This window comes from Gymnoscopelus braueri, assembly GCF_963280865.1.
Source record: "Gymnoscopelus braueri genome assembly, chromosome: 7".
Lineage (NCBI taxonomy): Eukaryota > Metazoa > Chordata > Actinopteri > Myctophiformes > Myctophidae > Gymnoscopelus > Gymnoscopelus braueri.
The window spans coordinates 50,979,497-51,001,175 of NC_137608.1; the positions used below are offsets into that span (position 1 = coordinate 50,979,497).

At 42.1% G+C, this 21,679-nt stretch overlaps 1 protein-coding gene across 1 annotated transcript in view; it reads left to right on the forward strand.

Moving 5' to 3' along the window:
* Window positions 1-21,679, forward strand: part of cemip2 (cell migration inducing hyaluronidase 2) — a 118,732-nt gene that overhangs the window by 50,070 nt on the left and 46,983 nt on the right. Inside the window, exons 6-7 of the mRNA XM_080432160.1 lie at window positions 263-432; window positions 2,483-2,674. Coding sequence (XP_080288286.1) covers window positions 263-432; window positions 2,483-2,674 — 362 coding nt within the window. The remainder of the gene's footprint in view (window positions 1-262; window positions 433-2,482; window positions 2,675-21,679) is intronic.

A 21,679-nucleotide genomic window follows, 5' to 3' on the forward strand; every position in this document is an offset into this window, starting at 1 on the left:
ATGAACAAATGTGTTAAAAAGTTATATAATTATGAAGGCGTACTTTTTTCTGCAAAAATATATGAATCACTTGTGTAGATGTGTTGCTCAAATTTTGTTTTGTGGTGTTGTAGTTTGTGATTGATTGTTTGAATGAACTAATGTAGCAAACTTTCTTATGAATAAATGACAAATCTAATCTCTCTCTCTCTCTCTCTCTCTCTCTCTCTCTCTCTCTCTCTCTCTCTCTCTCTCTCTCTCTCTCCCCCCCCCCCCCCTCCAGACAGGCGTGGGCCCTGGTGTCGGTGGTGGATGGAGGGAACGGGTCGTGTTCGGAGGCCGTGCGGGAACACGAGAACCACGACACAGGAGGCCAGGCCCTGGCCAGGAAGAACTTCACCACCGTGGACGGAGTGGCCTTTTCCGTCACCGCCTACAGCGAGTGGAAGAACGGTAAGACAGACACACACACACACACACACACACACACACCTGCTTTAAGAACCTGGTATCTGTCTTAAGAACAGGGGGGCAATCACAGTGCTGCTGCCCACACACGCTTTAGGAATGTCTTTCATGTTCAACTGATTGATCTATAAACCAATCAGTACCACCCATTTATTCATCCACCTCCCACCTCCACCCAGCATTATGACCTCACCTCAACATCATATTTCTTCTGTTTACAAACATTACTTGGTGTGTGTGTGCGTTCAGGGGGAGGGGAGGGGGGGGGGGGTGCACAGCTGACTAGACTAATCAGCGATTGATGTGATTAAAGTCAGCCAGAGCGGCGAGCTGCAGTGCATGATGATCACGTGACCTTCAAGCAGTGGTGGAAAAAGTACTCAAATTCTTTACTTAAGTAAAAGTACCAATACTGCAATATAAAAATACTCTGTTACAAGTAAAAGTCCAGAATTCAAAATTCACTTGAATAAAAGTACAAAAGTATTGGCATCAAAATGTACTTAAAGTACCAAAAGTAAAAGTACTAAATATTTGAAAATAGCCTAGGTATAAAATAGGGCTAAAGTGGTCAATGTGTGTTTTATAATATAATAATTTATATCTGAAAAGTAACTAGTAACTAAAGTTTTCAAATAATTGTAGTGGAGTAAAAGTACAATATTTGCCTCTGAGATGTAGTGGAGTAGAAGTAAAAGTATTGGAAATTGGAAATACTCAAGTAAAGTACACATACCTCAAAATTGTACTTAAGTACAGTACTTGAGTAAATGTACTTAGTTACTTTCCACCACTGCCTTCAAGTACAGTCTGTTTCAAACTATACAGATGCGTTCCAGATGCTGTAAAGCAGGAGTCTTCAACAGGGGGTCCTCAGAGCTACTATAGGGGGTCCGCCAAATCTTTGCGTGAAAGGATGTTTTTTTTTTACATAAACCACTTGTCCTGGTCAATCCTTTTCTGAGGGGAACATTAGCCAAAAATAGCGTTGTGTGAGCTTGTAGATCGACTATTTTTGGCACAGAGGTTTAGTGTATAGAGGGGAAAAGGAGCAGACTAAACAGAGTGAAACACTGACAGTGCTGTCAAACGAGTCTATAAAGCTATCTATGAAAACGTTTAATCTGCGACACCATTTTGTACCATATGTATAGTAGTGGGGGGGGTCCGTGCTTCATCTCTCTCAGCTAAGGGGTCCTCGACCTGAAAACTTTGAAGACCTCTGCTGTAAAGAGGCGCTGTGTTCTGCCCTCTGGCTGTGCAGTAACACATCTATACCTGCGGGACAGTACAGTGATAAAGTGAGGAATTCTGGACAAGATGGCAGACCCATCCATATCAGACCAAATCATGTCTAAAGGCCGTTTCAGACGTGGAGTGAGTGACGGGTAGCCCCTCAACTTCTCCGCGCGTCCCAAATAATCGCCCGCCTCTCATTGTCTCTCATTGTCTCTCATTGTCTCTCATTGTCTCTCATTGTGATTGTCTCTCATTGTCTCTCATTGTCTCTCATTGTCTCTCATTGTCTCTCATTGTGATTGTCTCTCATTGTCTCTCATTGTGATTGTCTCTCATTGTCTCTCATTGTCTCTCATTGTCTCTCATTGTGATTGTCTCTCATTGTCTCTCATTGTCTCTCATTGTGATTGTCTCTCATTGTCTCTCATTGTCTCTCATTGTCTCTCATTGTGATTGTCTCTCATTGTCTCTCATTGTCTCTCATTGTGATTGTATCTCATTGTATCTCATTGTCTCTCATTGTGATTGTATCTCATTGTCTCTCATTGTCTCTCATTGTCTCTCATTGTGATTGTCTCTCATTGTCTCCGTGCGTGATCTACAATCTATGAGGTTTCCACCCGACAGAGACGATAACTAGAACGATAATTAAATTAGCGTTAAAGAACACATATTTTTTTATATAATACATATCAACTTGGTGGTCCTTAACACGAAAAAGTTTGAGAACTACTGGATTAGATGGATTAGTTTGATTAATGGTTGCACCTCCTATATACTTTGCCGTGTTTCCCAGGTTTTCCCATCTCCGGCTTCCAGGTGGACGCGGTGGACCAGGTGGTGCTCAACCTGCAGGATGAGGTGCAGCAGACCTGGCGCCCCGGGGACCAGATCGTGGTTGCCAGCACGGACTATTCCATGCACCAGGCTGAGGAGTTCACACTGCTGCCCTGTCCAGAATGCACCAGCAGGCAGGTCCGGATACAAGGTGAGTGTAGAGCCTGTGCTGTAGATCCGACTGCATATATGCCCATATATGGTCATCTTTATGTATGGCATTGGTTCTCTAAGTGGGGTCCGGGGACCCCATATATGATACTTTGAATATACAACATTTTTGGATCTTCATATATGAGCATAAAAGGGAAACTAAATCTTTGTTGAATACCAAACTGACTGGATTAATCCAAGTTATGGGTGTCCTTGAAATAAGATTACTTTTTTTTTGAGAAACACTGGATTAACCCTTTAAGACCTGAGGCGATTCTTTAAAAAAAATCTAAATCCTAACAGTTTTTTGAAAAAAATATAAAAAATATTTTTTCACGATTTTTTCAAAAATAGCAGATCTACAAGCTCGTAGCGCGGCACTCGGTGCCGCGCTATGAGCTTGTATATCTGCTATTTTTGAATAGCCAAAGAAATCTAAAGTGACACAGATGCGTTCCAGGTATTAATGGGTTAATCGATTATTCTACTATGTCAGTGTACCGTTATTTTGTGTTTTGTTTTGTTTTTGTGGGTGGGGGGGGTGGGGTCTACTTTCATCTCACAAGGAGCATGTGGTCTGATGTGCTCTAACTGGTTGAGCAGCTACCAGGCAGGCACACCGCACAGTGTAACCATGTTCACCTCAGTGAATACACAACGTATTATAGGTTAGCTTTCTGTTGTGAAAGTTCTCCATGTTTATATATAAAAAGTCCCTGCAGTGGAGGTCTGCAGGGAAGCTACAAACAAAGGACTTCTGAGGACACACACACACACACACACACACACACTCACACACACCACACACACAAATACATACACGCACCACGCACGCACCACGCACACATCCACGCACCTCCACACACATACATACTCACACATACATACACACACACACGCACAGCCACACACGCATGCACGCATGCATACACGCACCCACACACATACACACACACGCACCCACACACATACACACACACGCACCCACACACATACACACACGCGCACACACGCACCTACACACAAACACACATACGCATACACACACCCACCCACACACCCACACACACACACACACACACACACACACACACACACACACACACACACACGTGCACTTAAGAAACGCAGCCGATCGGCTCATCTGGCGTCATCCGAAATCCGCATGCACTCGTAAATCATTCACCATCCATGCCGTTCCGCCCCGAACACATTATTCTCTCAGATTTATAGACCCCGCACCGCCCAGCATCACTCCATCCATGCAGATGGACAAGAGCTTATTAATCATCTCATACGCAGAACACAACGCTGTCCGTGAGACGCCAAAATTAAATAGAAATGTGCTCTCCACACCCCGGCGTGGAGTTCCCCTCTGCTGTCAGCCCATTGGCTAACGCAGTGGAGTTCCCCTGTGCTGTCAACCCATTGGCTAACGCAGTGGAGTTCCCCTCTGCTGTCAGCCCATTGGCTAACGCAGTGGAGTTCCCCTCTGCTGTCAGCCCATTGGCTAACGCAGTGGAGTTCCCCTGTGCTGTCAGCCCATTGGCTAACGCAGTGGAGTTCCCCTCTGCTGTCAGCCCATTGGCTAACGCAGTGGAGTTCCCCTCTGCTGTCAGCCCATTGGCTAACGCAGTGGAGTTCCCCTCTGCTGTCAGCCCATTGGCTAACGCAGTGGAGTTCCCCTGTGCTGTCAGCCCATTGGCTAACGCAGTGGGACAGTGAGCTCATGGAGCGGGGCTGTCACGAATCACCATCACGACATTTCAGTTGACGATCAATTGTCGTACAAATCATTGCAACGATTGAACAATTTCATTGTGTTTTTTGGCCCTTGAACATTGGAACATAATAAATAAAAATTTCTGTTCACAAACAAACAATTGCAACGGGGCAGACATGACAAATAACATAAATGCAGCCATCCGAACAGAACAGAAAATTACTGACAATAATAATAATAACTTTATTTATATAGCGCTTCTCTGGACATGAGTCACAAAGTGCTGCACAAGAATACACAAAACAAAGAAAGAAAATAAACAAGACCAAATGAAATGAGCTAATACAAATGAAACAAGAAATAACGATGAGCAAAAGGTTAATTTGTGTACGTTTTTAATAGTAATTTAAATGACTGAAGGGAAAGTGAGGTGAATTGTCTCAGGTTAGAGCATTCCAGAGTGTGGGAGCTCGGGCGGCGAAGGCCCGATCACCCTTAGTTACAAGGTGCGAATTACTGCCTTTTATAGGAGAGCCCTGTCCGAGGACCTAAGGCCACAGGGAGGTTCATAGGGGGGCAAGAGCTCAGAGATGTAACGTGGAGGAGCAAGACCCTTTCGAGCCTTAAACGTAATTGAAATAATTCTAAAAAACATCCTGAAACCAGTGAAGTGTTGCCAGGACAGGGGTGACATGGCCGCGCCTTTTGGTGTTGGTTAGAAGCCTGGCAGCAGCGTTTTGCACAGGTAATGCAGGCGGGAGACTGAATTCTGAGTGATTTCTACAGTGTCTTTTAGCTATTTTGTTGTGTTCTTGGTTGTTTGAGATGACATGGCAGAGACGGGTATAGTTTTATGTTCCTGCAATATCTTGTGTCTGTTATTTTGTTGTATGTTAGGGACTACGGATGAAAATGAGCATCCTTGATAACTCCGGCATATTTACACAGATGCGTTCCCAGATTGAATAGGTTAAGATCCCCATTAGCTGATGCATAACCTTGCCGAGCCATGTGTGGCCCATAGGGGGCAGGAGCCTATCGTGATGTCTTTGGTATGACCCGGCCACGGGATTGAACCCCCAACCTCCCAATCTCAGGGGCGGAAACGTTTTAACCGCAAGGCCACTGCGGAGCTGATGATGCATAACAACAGTTTATCTTCTTGGGGTCCACTCATAACCTAAAACATAAAAATATATATAAAATGATCCAAGGATAAAAAAAATCTGTATCCAGGGGATATAACTGCAATTTGTGCCTGCACACACACACACACACACACACACACACACACACACACACACACACACACACACACACACACACACACACACACACACACACACACACACACACACACACACACACTGAAACCGCTAAGCTTGCAAGTTATGACTCCACAAGTATTACACTGAGCTTCCAGCATCATCGGGGTCAGTAGTAGTAGCATCCAGTGTTGCCAGATTCCTTGAAAGAAACAAGCAACCAGGTCTAGGAAAACAAGCCCAAAAGAAGTGACCACATGAGCACTTTAAACAAAATACATCAGCTATTTGAAAATAGCAGATCTACAAGCTCGCAACGCGTCGCATAGCGATGCTTTGTGAGCTTGTAGATCTGATATTTTCAAATACAATTTTGGGGGGAAATTATAATAAGCAGACCTGGCAACACACTGGTAGCATCCGGTAGTGTTGTCGCAGAGAAGCTGTGTTATGTTAGCTGTGCTGTGGTGGATGCTGTGGGATTAGCCAGAGCACAGTGTGTCAGCAGAAGCTAATAAGCTTATGTTTTCATAAAAACTACTACTCTGTTGAAACAGCACAAGTTGTGAGTTATAGGTCCAAGACAAAAAAAACATAAAGACATGATGCCATCTCTGGTTTACTTCCCGTATCTGTGTGACTTAGGTTGGCCGCCTTTTTAGGAGACGGTAATTCGGTTGGAGTCTATTGATTCCAATGGGAGAGTGAACGTGAACACAGCTTCTGAACGAGTCTTTACCCCATGGTCACAAGCCACACAATATTCTGAACATTTTGACACTAAAAAGTTAAGGGAGACACATCAGTAGAACATCTACTTTAACCCATTTAGGGCGGGAACCCCTATTTTTAACTATAGCTTTCAAGACAGGAACCCATGGTGGGGTTCCTGTTTCTATGTACAGCATATAGCAACATATATGTCATTTTTAAATAAATATTTGAACTTTTTCAGAAACTCAACTCCTCTTCCTGGAAAGTCTGGAGTGAGCGTGCGTGCGTGTGTGCTTAAGTGTGTGCGTGTGTGCGTGCTTACAGTAAGTGCATGCGTGCATGCGTGCATGCTTGCCTAGAGGGGAGGGTTTACCAGCTGGCATAATAGTGCAGCTGATCAATGTCAGCTGCACCGTATGGGCGCAGAGCAGTGGTGTAAAGTAACTAAGTACATTTACTCAAGTACTGTACTTACGTACGATTCTGAGGTATTTTTACTTTACTGGAGTATTTCCAATGTTCTGTTCTTTTACTTCTACTCCACTACTGTACATCTCAGAGGCAAATATTATACTTTTACTCCACTACAATTATTTGAAAACTTTAGTTACTAGTTACTTTGCAGATATAAATTATTACATTATAATACATACATTAACACATTGACCGCCAGAGGTTAATCTCATAATGTACTCACCAGTGCCAACGTTTTATTGTTGTTTTTAGTTTTTTTCACGTCGCCACAGATCTTGTTAAAATCCTTAAGATTGAGCTGTGCACTGTTTGTAAACATCGCGGAGATCTCACTGCTTCTACCAGTGAAGACCACGTGTCAAACGGAGCCGCCATGTTTGAGTTCTGACCGTTTAAGTTAACATGGGAAATGCGAGGATGAAAAACTACATGTTGCGTTTACAGGGGTTTATGTGTACGACTTAGAATGGAGACAGACGGGAAACAAAAAACGTGATCGCACTTCCGGTCGAGATCGGGTGGTGTTACACTGAAAATGGTCCCCCTAGAAAATTGAAAAAAAAAAAAAATCGAAAAAAAGGAAAAAGCACCACAGCCCGTAGGCTACGGGATTGGCGCTTAACCGTTGGATTTAACGGCCCGTAGAACTACGGGCCCGGCGGTCAATGTGTTAACCACTTCTTCAGACATATATACATTTCGGCCATTTGAGAATAGCCGATCTACAAGCACAAAATGCGTCGCGATGCAACGCATTGTGAGCTTGTAGATCTGCTATTTTCAAAATATTTGCATCCATTTTATACATTTGAAAACTTATGGAATGGGACATATACTTTTGTACTTTTACTCAAGTAATTTTAGAATTATGGACTTTTACTTGTAACAGAATATTTCTACATTGCAGTATTGGTACTTTTACTTTGGTACTTGGTACTTTTTCCACCACTGGCGCTTAAAGGGGAAGACCACCCATTTTCAACAGTGAACGATGTCATGTATATATGTTAATGCTGGTGAGTGGAAATGTGCGCGAGTGCTCCACCTTCTGTTCAGCCGAGAACAGCAGTATTTGATTATTTGGGCAGTGACGTCGGCTCGGTGTGGAATGTGGCCCCGCCCCCTAGGCTGCCCGCAGTCTACAATGGGACTTTTCTCCCTCCTCAGAAACAGCGCACTTTCAATTGAAATAAAAAACTTTTTAGAGCATTTTCAGCCAATTCAGCTGGATTATGTACAAGTGCTATGTCTTGTGAGCCAGAATATATACCTATAGGCCATTAAAAACGGTCAGGATCTACTCCTACCGCTATTATTCATCTCTTTACGCGGAGCTACAGGAGGCGGAAATCATTTGCCCATATTTGGGTGAACGTGATGACGTTGCTCAACGAACGGCGCCAGCGTGCCCAGAAGGGGGGAAATCAAATCACTATCTACTACTACGCTACTACGACGAGACGGACGGAACCGACAGATAATAGCAACAACAACAACAATAATAAAAATAGAAAAATGTCTAGTGATGAGGAGGATGAGGAGGATGGTCCGAGGATGGGGCGTGTGGACGGCTATCTTTTCGAACCGGAGTACAATGACGGGGAAATGAGGGAGCGAGAGGCTGAACGTGAAGCTTTTGCAGCAGCCCAAGCAGCCGCAGCGGCTCAACCACAGCCTAACCCAAGGCAAGGGGTAGTAGATTGGTGCACTTGTGGCAACTGCACAGTCATGGACACTGAAGAAGAGTCCCTGTGCTGCAATGAGGAACCGTACATGGCCCACTATTTGAGGGAAATGGGGTGGGAAAGGGGTGACGACGACGGCAACGTTTGTTTTCGGGATCACGAACACTTTGAAGCTCACCTAAATCCTGGCGTGCTGGAAACCTTTTTTCGTGTGCCCAAAGTGAACTGGAAAAGCAACAAACCAGCTGGACCCAATGGCAGCCTGTCTCGCACGTGAGTAAACTATAATAGCTCAAATCTAGTGTAAACCCCTCTCTATCAGTCATAGCCCTGAAACATGACTGTCATACCATGACAGTCATGGTGCCGAGTCCCCCTGGTCTAAAGTTGTGTTCGATTTTTTCACATTGCCATCTCTCACATAAACATAAACGTTCAGATTTCAAATATAAAGTGCTTACCACCGAGCCACGGATGTTACAAGGCGATGCGGACCGCGATGAGTACCCGTATCTCCCGTATTGTTCAATAAAAAGCATTTTAATCCCATCGCCGGACATTTTCTTTTTTGTTTCTTTTTTGTTTTGTAATGTATCAGAGTGCATTACACCTCCCAACCATTAGTGTCGCATGGTTGAAAGTATCGGAGACAATTTGGAGAAAATGGCCGGCGATGGGATTAAAATGCTTTTTATTGAACAATACGGGAGATACGGGTACTCATCGCGGTCCGCATCGCCTTGTAACATCCGTGGCTCGGTGGTAAGCACTTTATATTTGAAATCTGAACGTTTGTTTATGTGAGAGATGGCAATGTGAAAAAATCGAACACAACTTTAGACTAGGGGGACTCGGCACCATGACGCTTGTATACAAGCGTCATGTGAACCATGGCTATATCAGTCAGTAGGCCGAAATGTTTAACGTTCCAGTTTAACCCATGTAAGTACCTTGTTTACAGTGGAAAAAACTACTTAGCTCAGACCTATAAACCATTGGTTCTCAAAGTGGGGTCCTTGAGGGAGTTCCAGGGGGGTCCCCAGCTAAATGATGGATAGTTAGGAACCAAATGGACCCTTATGGGTCTGTAGCTCTGAGAGTGTACCAAATGGACCCTAATGGGTCCATTTGGTTCCATGTGTACACTCTGAGGTAAATTAACATTGATTTTACAATATAAATTGAAATGCCATTAAATGGGGGTCCGTAGCCTAATGCATGTCATGCCTTGAAATTAAAACGGTTGAGAATCACTGCTAGAGCCAGAAAAACAATCTTCTCTTATGGGGGTCCCTGGCATATCTTTTCAAATGGGGGTCCGCGAGCTAATAAGTGTCAATTTGGGGGTCCTTGACATGACAAAGTTTGAGCACCACTGCTATAAACAGCTGGTTGTGCAATAGTATGTATGTATACAGTATACTACATGCTACAGCAGTGGTTCTCATTTCAAGTACCCCCAATTTGTTATTCATTATGCCACAGGCCCCCTTTTGAAAACATTTAAAATATCTGGGACCCCAATCTACACAGTAAATTCCTGTTAATTTAACTCTACATTTGTACACTGTCTCAGACTCACAAGGGTCCATTTGGACCCGTAGCCCAACATTGAGAACCAATGTGCTGTAGTATGTATAAATATAGTATGATTACTACATGACAATTTTATCCCACACTGCTAATGTCATATTCTTTATACAATGTTTTCACAGGCAGAACAGATTGGTGTCCTACAGAATCATTCTGGAGTGGATCCTCAGAGGCGTAAAACTGGGCCCAGGCAACAGGATTCCCCTTCCATCATGTGTGATTAATGCCATTAGATCAAAATATCCGTCATTGACTGGGCTTTACACAGGTTTCAGAGAAATACTCGATGCCCAGGACCTGTAAAATGGTTAATGATGGTGTAATGCAGGGGTCTTCAACGTTTTCAGCCCAAGGACCCCCTAGCTGAGAGAGAGATGGAAGCAGGGACCCCCTCTATATTGTATAAAAGTGTTTTAGATGCAACTTTTGTTTGCGTGGTGTGCTCTTTTTTCCCTCTACACCGATAGCTCTTTGCCAATCTACAAGAGCTTGTAGATCTGCTAAAGTTCTCCTCAGAAAAGGGATGCTAGGGTTCAAGTAGTTACGGTAAAAAAATAAATCATATCACACAAAGAGTTGGTGGACCCCTGTAGTAAATCTGAGCCCCTAGGGGTCCCGGACCCCCTGTTGAAGACCCCTGGTGTAATGACATGCACATCAATTCTCTTGATTGACCATTGGAGAAAATAAAAGTTTCACACAGATTGTGATTTATCAGCATTTTATTTTGAGACACTTACAAATGTACTTGCTGTTGCGTTCCCCCCCCCCCCCCCACAGTTTATGGGTGTTTTTATAGCTTTGCTACCTACAAACACTTGCCTTAGAAATAGGCAGTCACATTCTTGTCCTGTGTCTTTCTGACAACTCCTGTGTGGATGGTCTTGGCTTTCTAGCTATGTTCTTTGGAAAATCAGGTCTGTGTAGGTGTGAAGATGGGTCTTTGTATGCCACATCTTCATCCATTCGTCGCTCCAGTACCTTCTCAACCAGTCTCTCCCTGAATGTGTACCGTTTCGGCTCGTACGTGTTCTTTTGCACCCAGTCATCGGACTGCTTTGGGAAGACATATTTGTAGACATCTTCACCTATCAAAGCAGAACATCAAAAAAAATTATACATGTAACTGCAATAGTTATCAGACAACATTCCACTAACTCAATCTGCATGTTGTGAGTTACAGATAATGCATTATTATAAGAATTACATTCTAACGTATTGCAGTTATTACAGTGATAATCTTATAACACTTTTACAAGAATGATATCAAAACTGAATTCTACACTATATACCTGTGGCTGTGGTAGCCTTTTCTCTTAGGACATTGGTGTTGTGGTCGAGCACAGACAGTTGAGTACGTCCCACCATGGACTGGTAACTGAAATGAAGCCTCTTGGGCATGTACTTCAGTAAGGTACTGTGGTATGATTCAAGCACTCCTGCAAAAAGAGATTTTATTAACGTGCCATTGTGTCATGAAGAATTACGCGACATGAAATATCTAACAGATCATTAACCCATTAAAACCGGGAACGCATCTGTGTAACCACTTTAACCATTATTTTATACTTTGGCTAATCAAAAATAGCAGATCTACAAGCTCATAGTGTGGCACAGAGTGCCTCGCTATGAGCTTGTAGATTGCCATTTTTGAAAACTTGCGCAAATCTTTGAATATATATATTTTTAAAGCGAACATTTTGCTTATGGGGGGTCCCTGGAACAACATACTTTGAGATGGGGGTCTGCGGCCAAATAAATGTCATTTTGGGGGTCCTTGACATGAAAAGGTTTGAGAACAACGGTTAGGATTAAGAAGACATTTGTAGAATCCCCAGAAGCAAAGATTTGAGTTAAAAATGTTCACTTTAAAAGTATATACAGTATGTATTCAAAGATTTGCACACATAAAAAAAACCCGATCTACAAGCTCATTCGGTGCCGCGCTATGAGCTTGTATATCCATGCTATTTTTGAATAGCCCAGATCTACAAGCTCATTCGGTGCAGCGCTATGAGCTTGTATATCTATGCTATTTTTGAATAGCCCAAAGAAATCTAAAATGGGTTAGTATTCAGAATTCCACCAATATAGAATTGGGCATTAACATTTTCATAGGACAGGTAGTTAAATGTAGCATATAAGATTTGTCTTTTTGCCCGTATGTATGCCCCAACTACATATTTGAACAACAGTGATGACATATTGGCGACATCATGACATCATTCAATCACAGACTGCACTCTACAACTTGCTATCCATTGCTAAAGATTGCACAGGGAAGCCAGGCCGTTATTAGACCGCTTCTTGTTTTACTGTCAATACAACTTCACTTTATCTGAGAGTTTACCTGTGTGCTTGAAATCAGCCATTTGATCCAAATCTTTCATCAGGTATTTGTCCAGTACAAATTTAGAGAACACTTTGTACACCTCTGTGGTTTTAGAGAGCCATTTCTTGCGGCTCTGTTCTTCCTCGGACAGGTCAGCATGGCCACAGGTGTACTGTACCCCATTTTCTGTCCAGCTGTGTACACCACAGATATGGTAGAGAATGGAGAGCCATATCCGTTTCAGTTCCTGTAAAAAGCACAATTAACGGATACATCACTGATTACATTCAATACTGTCTGTGTTTAGTCAACTATAGTTGTGTCTAATTGATTGCATGATTGATTGAATACTTTATTACAAATACAAACGCACGTACAGACATTTAGGCTACAAGGATAACACAAAAAAAGTCTTGGGGACTTGTTTCCATTGTGGTCCTATGATCATGCGACAACATGTCGCATGATTCAACTGTATATGGTATAGTTGAACAGTTAATTTACAGTTACAAATATGAAAAGTTCATCCTGAAGGTAGATAGCATTTAAAAAAATCTATTGTGTTCCCATGTAAATCAGTGTAAAATGGTCATATACTATGTGTTGGTAATTTCATACATACCACAACACTACCCCCACAGTTTGCACATGAATACCAGAGGTGGTTTCCTACGCTCTTCACCCAAGGCAGGAGGTCTTCATATGCCTTCTTTTTAGAGACAGCTTGTAGTTTTTTTTTTAGACCTTTTCAGGGAAAATGTTTTTGTTAGCTGCATACAGGACACTTTAGTATAAATTATAAAACATACCCCATAAAACAACACCTGTATGAGTAAGCTCTCTATGCATAACTAGGGGGTCATACCTATGTTCCCTGGGTTCTATGTTCCCCACTAAGGTTATGGGTTAGGGTTAGGTTTAGGTTAGGTCCTATATTCCCCGCTCTCCCTAGGAAACGGGGAACATAGAACCTATGGTCCCCATAACTAGTCCTAGTCTTTTCTAGAAGATGGCAAACCCGTTTGCCGTTCCGGGTACATTTTCTATAGCTTAATTTTTGATTGGCTCAGCAGATTTGAACCATAAACACATCCGAGACCTTCATTTGTTTTGTGTTAAAACCTGCTGCCAAGCCAATCAAAGAAACTATGGAGAAATGAACATGAAATGGGTGTGCCACATTCTGGAAAGACAGGACAGTCATGCACTGGTATACGCAGTCTATTCCTAAAGGGGTTGTAGGTAGTAAAACACAGCCTCTTGGGGCTCATTGTTTTATTATACAAAAATCTGACCTTTACTACAATGCCAAGGGTCCACCTGATGATTTATTTTTGGAAATTCCTCTCGCATGATCTTCCGGACGGAAGATGAGCGATCTGTTGTTAATATGGAGATAGGAAGGCCCTGGCGCAAAAGGCTGCTTAGACCTCTCCTTAACCCCAGAGGCTCCATTGCCACAGAGCTCTTGGCCTCAGTAACCTGTTGTGTAAACAAAGACCACACGTTACACTTTTCAAAAATCAAATTACAACTAGGAAAAAGTGCCCCTCGGCGAACAGGTCTCCGCCAGGTCAGGTAGGTTACTGTGGCCTCCTGGTGGTGCTATAATAGGCCAATGTGAAAAGGGTGCCATTTCTTCTTAGGCCTTGCACGGCAATCGGACACTGTATTCATGATTTGAGGCATTTTGTTCCAAAAATGTGTTGTGCTGAATTAGACCTACTGGTTAACAGGAATCGACCTGTTATAGCGCCACCATGAGGCTGATTTGAACATTTTCAAATGGCATTTCTTCTTCGGCCTAATGGGAATGTGTGTGCAAAATTTCACGGAAATTGCATGCCGTGTTCATGATTTGAGGCATTTTGTTCGAAACTGACTACTCCTGCAAACTTTGGAAGCCAATTTTTGCCAATCAGGATAGAATATGAAAAATCTGAAAGACCAGTTTATTTTAATGACTATAGAGATACTGTGTACCAATGGACCCTTCGCTAAACCCCACCCCAAAAGCGATTGTCCAATGCCAGCTTAGCAACCGTTGTTAGCCTGGCATAGGTCTGGCAAGCTTTCGTCACCTGCCATAGCTGTCAATGTTATTTCGCCCGCACAGGCGCACACACACAATCATTTGCAACATAATAGCAAGAATAGAAATACTACGATAACGCAATGGTGACTATGAACCACCTACCCAAACCCGTTGGAGGCTGCTTTTCCCAAGCTGAAATCTGCACTTAGACCGGGTCAGGGTGTGTTGAACACATACACAGCTTAACGTCAGGAAAGTTACACGACACGACTCACTCGCCCAGGTGGTGTCAATAATAGGCTACTAATCACCACAATCGTAACAAAATTCAGAATCACAGCGCTGCCTGTTTCGGATTCCGCACGTTAAAGTATATTAATTCATTTGTTCGTCTATTTATTAACTCCTGCTGCAGTCTTGCCCTGTGGTAAATGAAAACTCCTGTTACAGTCATGGATAAACTTTAACCTGGTGTTTGCACTTTCTCCATTTACGGTCCGTACATCTATATAAACGTTCAGATTTCAAATATAAAGTGCTTACCCCATGGCCACGGATGCTAAAATTATGCACGGGACTCTCAAAAGTACCCGTATATTCTGTATTGTTCAATAAAAAGCATTTTAATCCGATCAGTGAACATTTTCTCATAATGTATCAGAGTGCAATACACCTACAAACCGATAGGGTCGCTCAGTTGAAAGTGCATGAAGAAAATGGCCACCGATCAGATTTAAATGCTTTTTATTGAACAATACGGATGATACGGGTACTTCTGAGAGCCCGTACATAAATATAACAGCCGTGGCCATGGGATAAGCACTTTATATTTGAAATATGAACGTTTATGTAGATGTACGGGCCATAAATGGAGAAAGTGCAAACACCAGGTTGAAGTTCATCCATGACAGTCGACCGTCGTGTATCCATGGCTATTACTCCCTCTAACATTTCCCATGTTTTTAGTTTATTGAAATAATGTCATGCACATTTGTCCAGTGCATAGCCTACTGCAGGCCTTGTTGACTAGATTTAGAAGAGATTTTGAAGCTCTTGCTCCTGAAATGATCGATTATTTTTAAGGGGAAAAGCCATCATTTAACATGCAAGTCAATGGGTGAGAAGCGAAGTTTGCCAGGCGCTGCCAGGCCTGGGTGTGACTAACTTCGCACCACCAGTCACAGAGTGGAGTGGGTGGGGCTTAGCGAAGGGTCCATTTGCAGGATTTTTGGCCGAAATCTGTAGGAGCACTGTCCAAAAATGTGTTTTGCTAAAAGCAGCCTCCTGGTGGCGCTATAAAGGCCCATGTGAAAAATTTGGGGCAGAGTTTCTGCTCTGGCATCCAGGGACTGTGTGTGCACAGTTTCACTGCAAGCAAGCCAAGGGTGCCAGAGATTAGCTGTACACAGACAAGACAGAATGACACACACGGACGGACAGGGGGCAAAACATACTCTCTCGCCATGCCTTTCGGCCTGGCGGAGACAATAACAGGCACTTGTGTGATTAAATTTACCTGGATAACATCAGATTGAATAATCTGCTTGGTCCAGTCATCCATAAAGCTATAGGTTGTGTATTTGGCTGAAAATCCAGGGCTGTCTGACCTATGGAAGCACAAAGCACTGTTTTCATTATGCGGGAATAGAAGTTCTGCATTTACCATCTATAAGAAGAGACAACAAAGATAAACCTTTACTGATCCCCAGGCGGGAAATTCAGGTGTCATACCAGGCAGTAACATCAGTAAGAATGAAACAGGAGAGGTATAGGTACAGTAAGAGTGACAGTTGAGAACTTGAGATTAAACAAAAAAAAAAGAAAAAGGCTTAGATTATCACTGGATATCAGCACCGGGTCTCCGGGCGAATGAATACCAGATATGTACAGACAGTGACATTTTATCAATAGCTATGTACATTATGTATACTTGCCTGGCATCGCCACAAAGGTGTACTGGCTTCCCTGCATTTGCATCTTCTATGATGGTGGCGAGTATTGACTTGTGTTGCAGGTCGTACTCTTGTTTTATGACGGGCAGGAAGTAGGAGGACTGGTATTCATAGAAAGTGGTACTTTCTGGCAACTGTACATTACAAAGATCTGCCCAGTCTTTGATTTCTGTAAAGGTAGAGCCAGTGAACAGCACAGAAGCCATTGACACAATATTTGTCTGTGGCATCTGCCTCACATCCGGACATGACTGCCAACTCCCTGTGTGTCGTTTCACACACTCCCAAGTAATCTTAATTTGACTCCCTTTATGAATTGTACTAGTATCTGTGATTCCAGACCCACACTCTGGACATCTTTTAAATAGTTGCATTAGGTTCGATTCGTTAACAATCCACTTTCTTTGATTCCAAACATCACTGTATGTCTCAGAGTCTTCAGAGTCTTCAGAGTCTACACTAGAGCTTGCTGACGTGGGAGGTTTATAGTCTGAAGTTGTCTGACTAGCTCCTAATGAGCTAGAAAAACTTGTGTCCATTTGTGGTGAGGTGGGTTCATCTTCATCTGTGATTTGCTGATCAAGAGGTATGTCATCGGTAGATTCGGTACCTTCCTAATAACAGAAAATATATATATATAAAACTTTGTCATTGTTTTGTCATCTATCTTCATTCATTCATTCATATATAAAAAACCTACCAAAGACAATCTCTCTGGTGAACATGGAGGTCTTGAGACGGTCGCAAGACCCATGGCTTCAAGTTGCTGGAAAAAGAAACAACTGTTTGTCTCCAAAGTAAATTAGCACATCAACGCTATTATTATTCAAACAATTAAATATGGTAATGGTGTACATACATAATAGTAACGATGTACATATATTCTATAAGTTGGGTGATGAGTGATGAAAGCAGTCACACCAGGCCTAAGTCAAACTAACTAGACTGACTACAGTCGGTGCCTATTGACTTTGTCGTTTGTCATGTTGACATCACACTCCTCATTTGCCTCACTCACTCGTGCAGTAAATGTAGTTCCAAATACTACCACGAGGTGGCGCTTTGGAGTCACTTTTTTTTTGTTTCAGACAGACAGACAGACAGACACAGACAGACAGATGAGATCTGAGTCCTGACCTGGGAGTCATAAAAAAATAGCAGATCTACAAGCTCACATTGCCTGGCGTGTGTGTGATTATAATTATAATTATAATTAATATAATATACTATTATATACTACTATACACGTCGTGTAGACCCACTTGTAGATTGGCTTTTTTTTTTTTTCTTGCATCATTTGCTGTGTAGTATTTATCTTACTTGTTTCTACTTTTTTGAAAATGCGCAGACAGTGTAGTGGTGGAAGCTGACGATTACTGATTTTAGGGCCCGCGTTCGAATCCCATGCTGTGAAGAAGTGTAATTGCTATTTTTGAATTTATATCGTTAAATCAATGTTAATGTAACTCTGAGAGTGTGGGTGTGATTACACACCTGTTGCACACAGGATAAATCAGCCCCTTCAGTATGTAATACAAGCTTGAAATAAATTACCTTGTGTCTTTTCTTAGACATTGGAGATGATGGCTGCAATGGGTGACGACAGAGAGCAGGGGCGGGGTACACGGGCATAGCAGCAGACAGTCCAAATGTTTCATCTTTCTATAAAGCCATTCAAAATAAGAATTGTTCTTTAATCCACACATATGCATTAACATCATAACATGGATAGGGAGATTGATAAACTGCACAGCATGTAAAACATGGCAAGAACGGTTACGTGTGTGTGTGTGTGTTGTCCATGATTTGCTGACTGTACTTTTTTACAGCACCTTGTAATATTTGTGTCCTTGTATTGTATCCTGTATTGTATGTAGATGTATAAATAAATGATTAAATGTGTGTGAGAGAGATACACTTATCCGCCACTGACAATCCATCCAGTCCTTTCCTATAATTCATGCGTCTGTCTACATTAACATGTAGTATTGCGGCTGATCAGTCATTGGCCTTTAAAAACTGTATGACGCGCATTAAAATACTCAGTTCCAAACAAATGCTCAAGTTTAAAATGTTTACTGTGCAGTGTCACCAATTATTAGAATTTACAATTTACAATAAATAAATCTGTAATAAATCTGTGCACAAGATAAGTTAAACAGTGAGCAATTAACAATACAAAATGCGGTCAACAAAAATGTAGCTCTCCCAGCTCACCCTACCTCCATGGGCAAACCAACCAATAAAGGTGAGCAGGTGAGAGCCACATTTATAGTCACCGGAGGCCACCCACAAAGGCACACCCACCAACAAGGTGCCAATGAGGTGCCTCCAGCAATCTCATACCAATAACCCCATCCAGTGCACAAATACAAATATAATCCTTCATTTAGCCTTTGAAAATACCCTCTTATTATTTATTTTTTAAGGAGGAGGACAAGCACTTACATTTTTAGCTAGGGTCACTGTAGGTATGGCATTCAAAGTCAAATCTATAGTGGACATAACCTGGAAATAAAAACAATAACATTTAATGTCAAAATGAATGTAAAAAAACCAATGTATATATATATATATATATATATATATATATATATATATATATATATATATATATATATATATATATATATATATATATATATATATATATATATATATATATATATATATATACACACACACACACACACACACACACACACACACACACACACACACACACACACACACACACACACACACAGAGTAGATCCCAGGCCAGACCTATTTCATTTGGTTAATTTAATTCATGCTTATGGAATAAGTCATTTGTATTGACTGGCATGTTTGCACATTAGTTTCAGTGCAGTTAGTGCATTAATATGCATCAATAGTATTATAGTCAACAACTATTGACTCAAAATATAAAGATGGCAAGGTACAATAATGCAACAACCACAATATTTAAAGTAGGCATGCATATGCAATATAAGCAACGCAAATACAATACAAAAATGTAATAGACTGTAGGCCTATTTACCTCAGCGTGCCTACGTTTCTCCAAGGCACCTCTGTATTTTGGGACAGCACCCGTTCCACTCCATGGAAAGACAGAGGGAATGGCCGTGCTGGTGAGCCTTCTCCTTGGTGTAGTCCCCATGAGGGATGCCATGAGGTCCCTTTCGTAGTCCTGCTCAGTAAAGTGTTTGCTGCACACACGTAGTGATGATTTAATCTTGGCTGCCGATGTTTTAACATCATAATTCACATTCCTAATCGCAACAAGCCACTTGCGACATCTGGTAACATCTGTTGTTGGTGGAAAGGAATGGAATATGGTGCCTTCAAGCTTGACTTTTTCATAACATCCAGGGACAGAACACCAACTTGCTCTCCTTGTTCCTTGTTTTTTATTAGACATTTTTGGAAATCGTTACTTATGTTTCTCACTCACTTGTCTGTCCGTCTCGTTGATACTAGTGTTTGTTTTGACTTGATTTCCCCCCTTCTGGGCACGCTGGCGCCGTTCGTTGAGCAACGTCATCACGTTCACCCAAATATGGGCAAATGATTTCCGCCTCCTGTAGCTCCGCGTAAAGAGATGAATAATAGCGGTAGGAGTAGATCCTGACCGTTTTTAATGGCCTATAGGTATATATTCTGGCTCACAAGACATAGCACTTGTACATAATCCAGCTGAATTGGCTGAAAATGCTCTAAAAAGTTTTTTATTTCAATTGAAAGTGCGCTGTTTCTGAGGAGGGAGAAAAGTCCCATTGTAGACTGCGGGCAGCCTAGGGGGCGGGGCCACATTCCACACCGAGCCGACGTCACTGCCCAAATAATCAAATACTGCTGTTCTCGGCTGAACAGAAGGTGGAGCACTCGCGCACATTTCCACTCACCAGCATTAACATATATACATGACATCGTTCACTGTTGAAAATGGGTGGTCTTCCCCTTTAAGTGCATTTTTGCCTGCGTGCATACTTGCCAATTGCCATAGGGGAGGGTTTACCAGCTGGCAAAATACCATCCAGGATCTATGTCAGCTGCACCGTTTGTGCAGAGTGGGTTGGTATTCTAGAAGACTATGCAGATATTTGTGTGCGCTTAACTCATTCAGTGCCTGACTTATTTCTGGCAGTTTGGCTCTGAGTGCCAGAGCCAAAATTCATTGTAAAAAAAAAAGTGCTTAGGAGCCGAGATACAGCCTTTTTCAGTAAGAAATTAAACAAGAAGTGAATGGAGCAGAACATTTTCAAATCATGATATCTTGGGTTCTGAACATTTTTTCTTTTTTTGGACGTCTTAGAAGTCGAGTGGCACTGAATGAGTTAAGTGCGTGCACGTGTGCACCCTGATTGGTTAGTCGCAAGTGGGCATGTATTTCTGGACCAATGACACAGCTTCTCACAGATAAAAGAATAGTTTTGGAGGCAGACTGCCGCCCTTAGAAGTGTCACAGAGACTAGATTTCTTTAGGGAGCATTGTTAGCCGTCTGAATATAATAAAATACAATTTAAAAATAAAAAATAATCCAAAACATCTGCTTATGTCAGCAGAAAACTACTTGTATCAGATTTAATTGCATGCGTGCCTGCGTGCCTATGAGGAAGGGTTTACCAGCTGGCAAAATACCATCCAGGATCAATGTCAGCTGCACCGTATGGGTACAGAGTGGGTTGGTATTCTAGAAGACTATGCAGATATTTCTGTGTGCGTGTGCGCGTGAGCGTGTGTGCGCGTGTATGGCTTTGCTAACTTCCTGTGGTTGTGCAGCTGGGAGGTCAATGTCAATTTAAACCAACATAAAAACATCAGTCATTGTTGAAGACCTCCTGCATGTTTATTCCAACGGTTGTGTTGTGATTTGATTACTGCCCACAAGGAGCACAAGTTTTGCTTGTGCGGCGTGTTGTTGTGTTCCACTGCTGGGATTTTCCTCAAATAAATGTTTCTAATTGTGTTTTAACTTTTTACTTCTTGAGGTCTTTGTTTTTCACCGTTTTACGATCTCTTAGATTGTTTTTATCCTGCTCTGTAAAGCGACTTTGAGTACCTACCTAGAAAAGCGCTATATAAATCCTATGTATTATTATATATTATTAAGCCCTGAGGCTGGTTCTAAAAATGTCTTCTAAATCCTATAACCTTTTTTTCTGAAATGTATGTTGCTGTATCAGTGGCTCTCCAACATTTTCATGTGAAGGCGGACCCCCCAAAATGATATGTATTTGGCCGCCG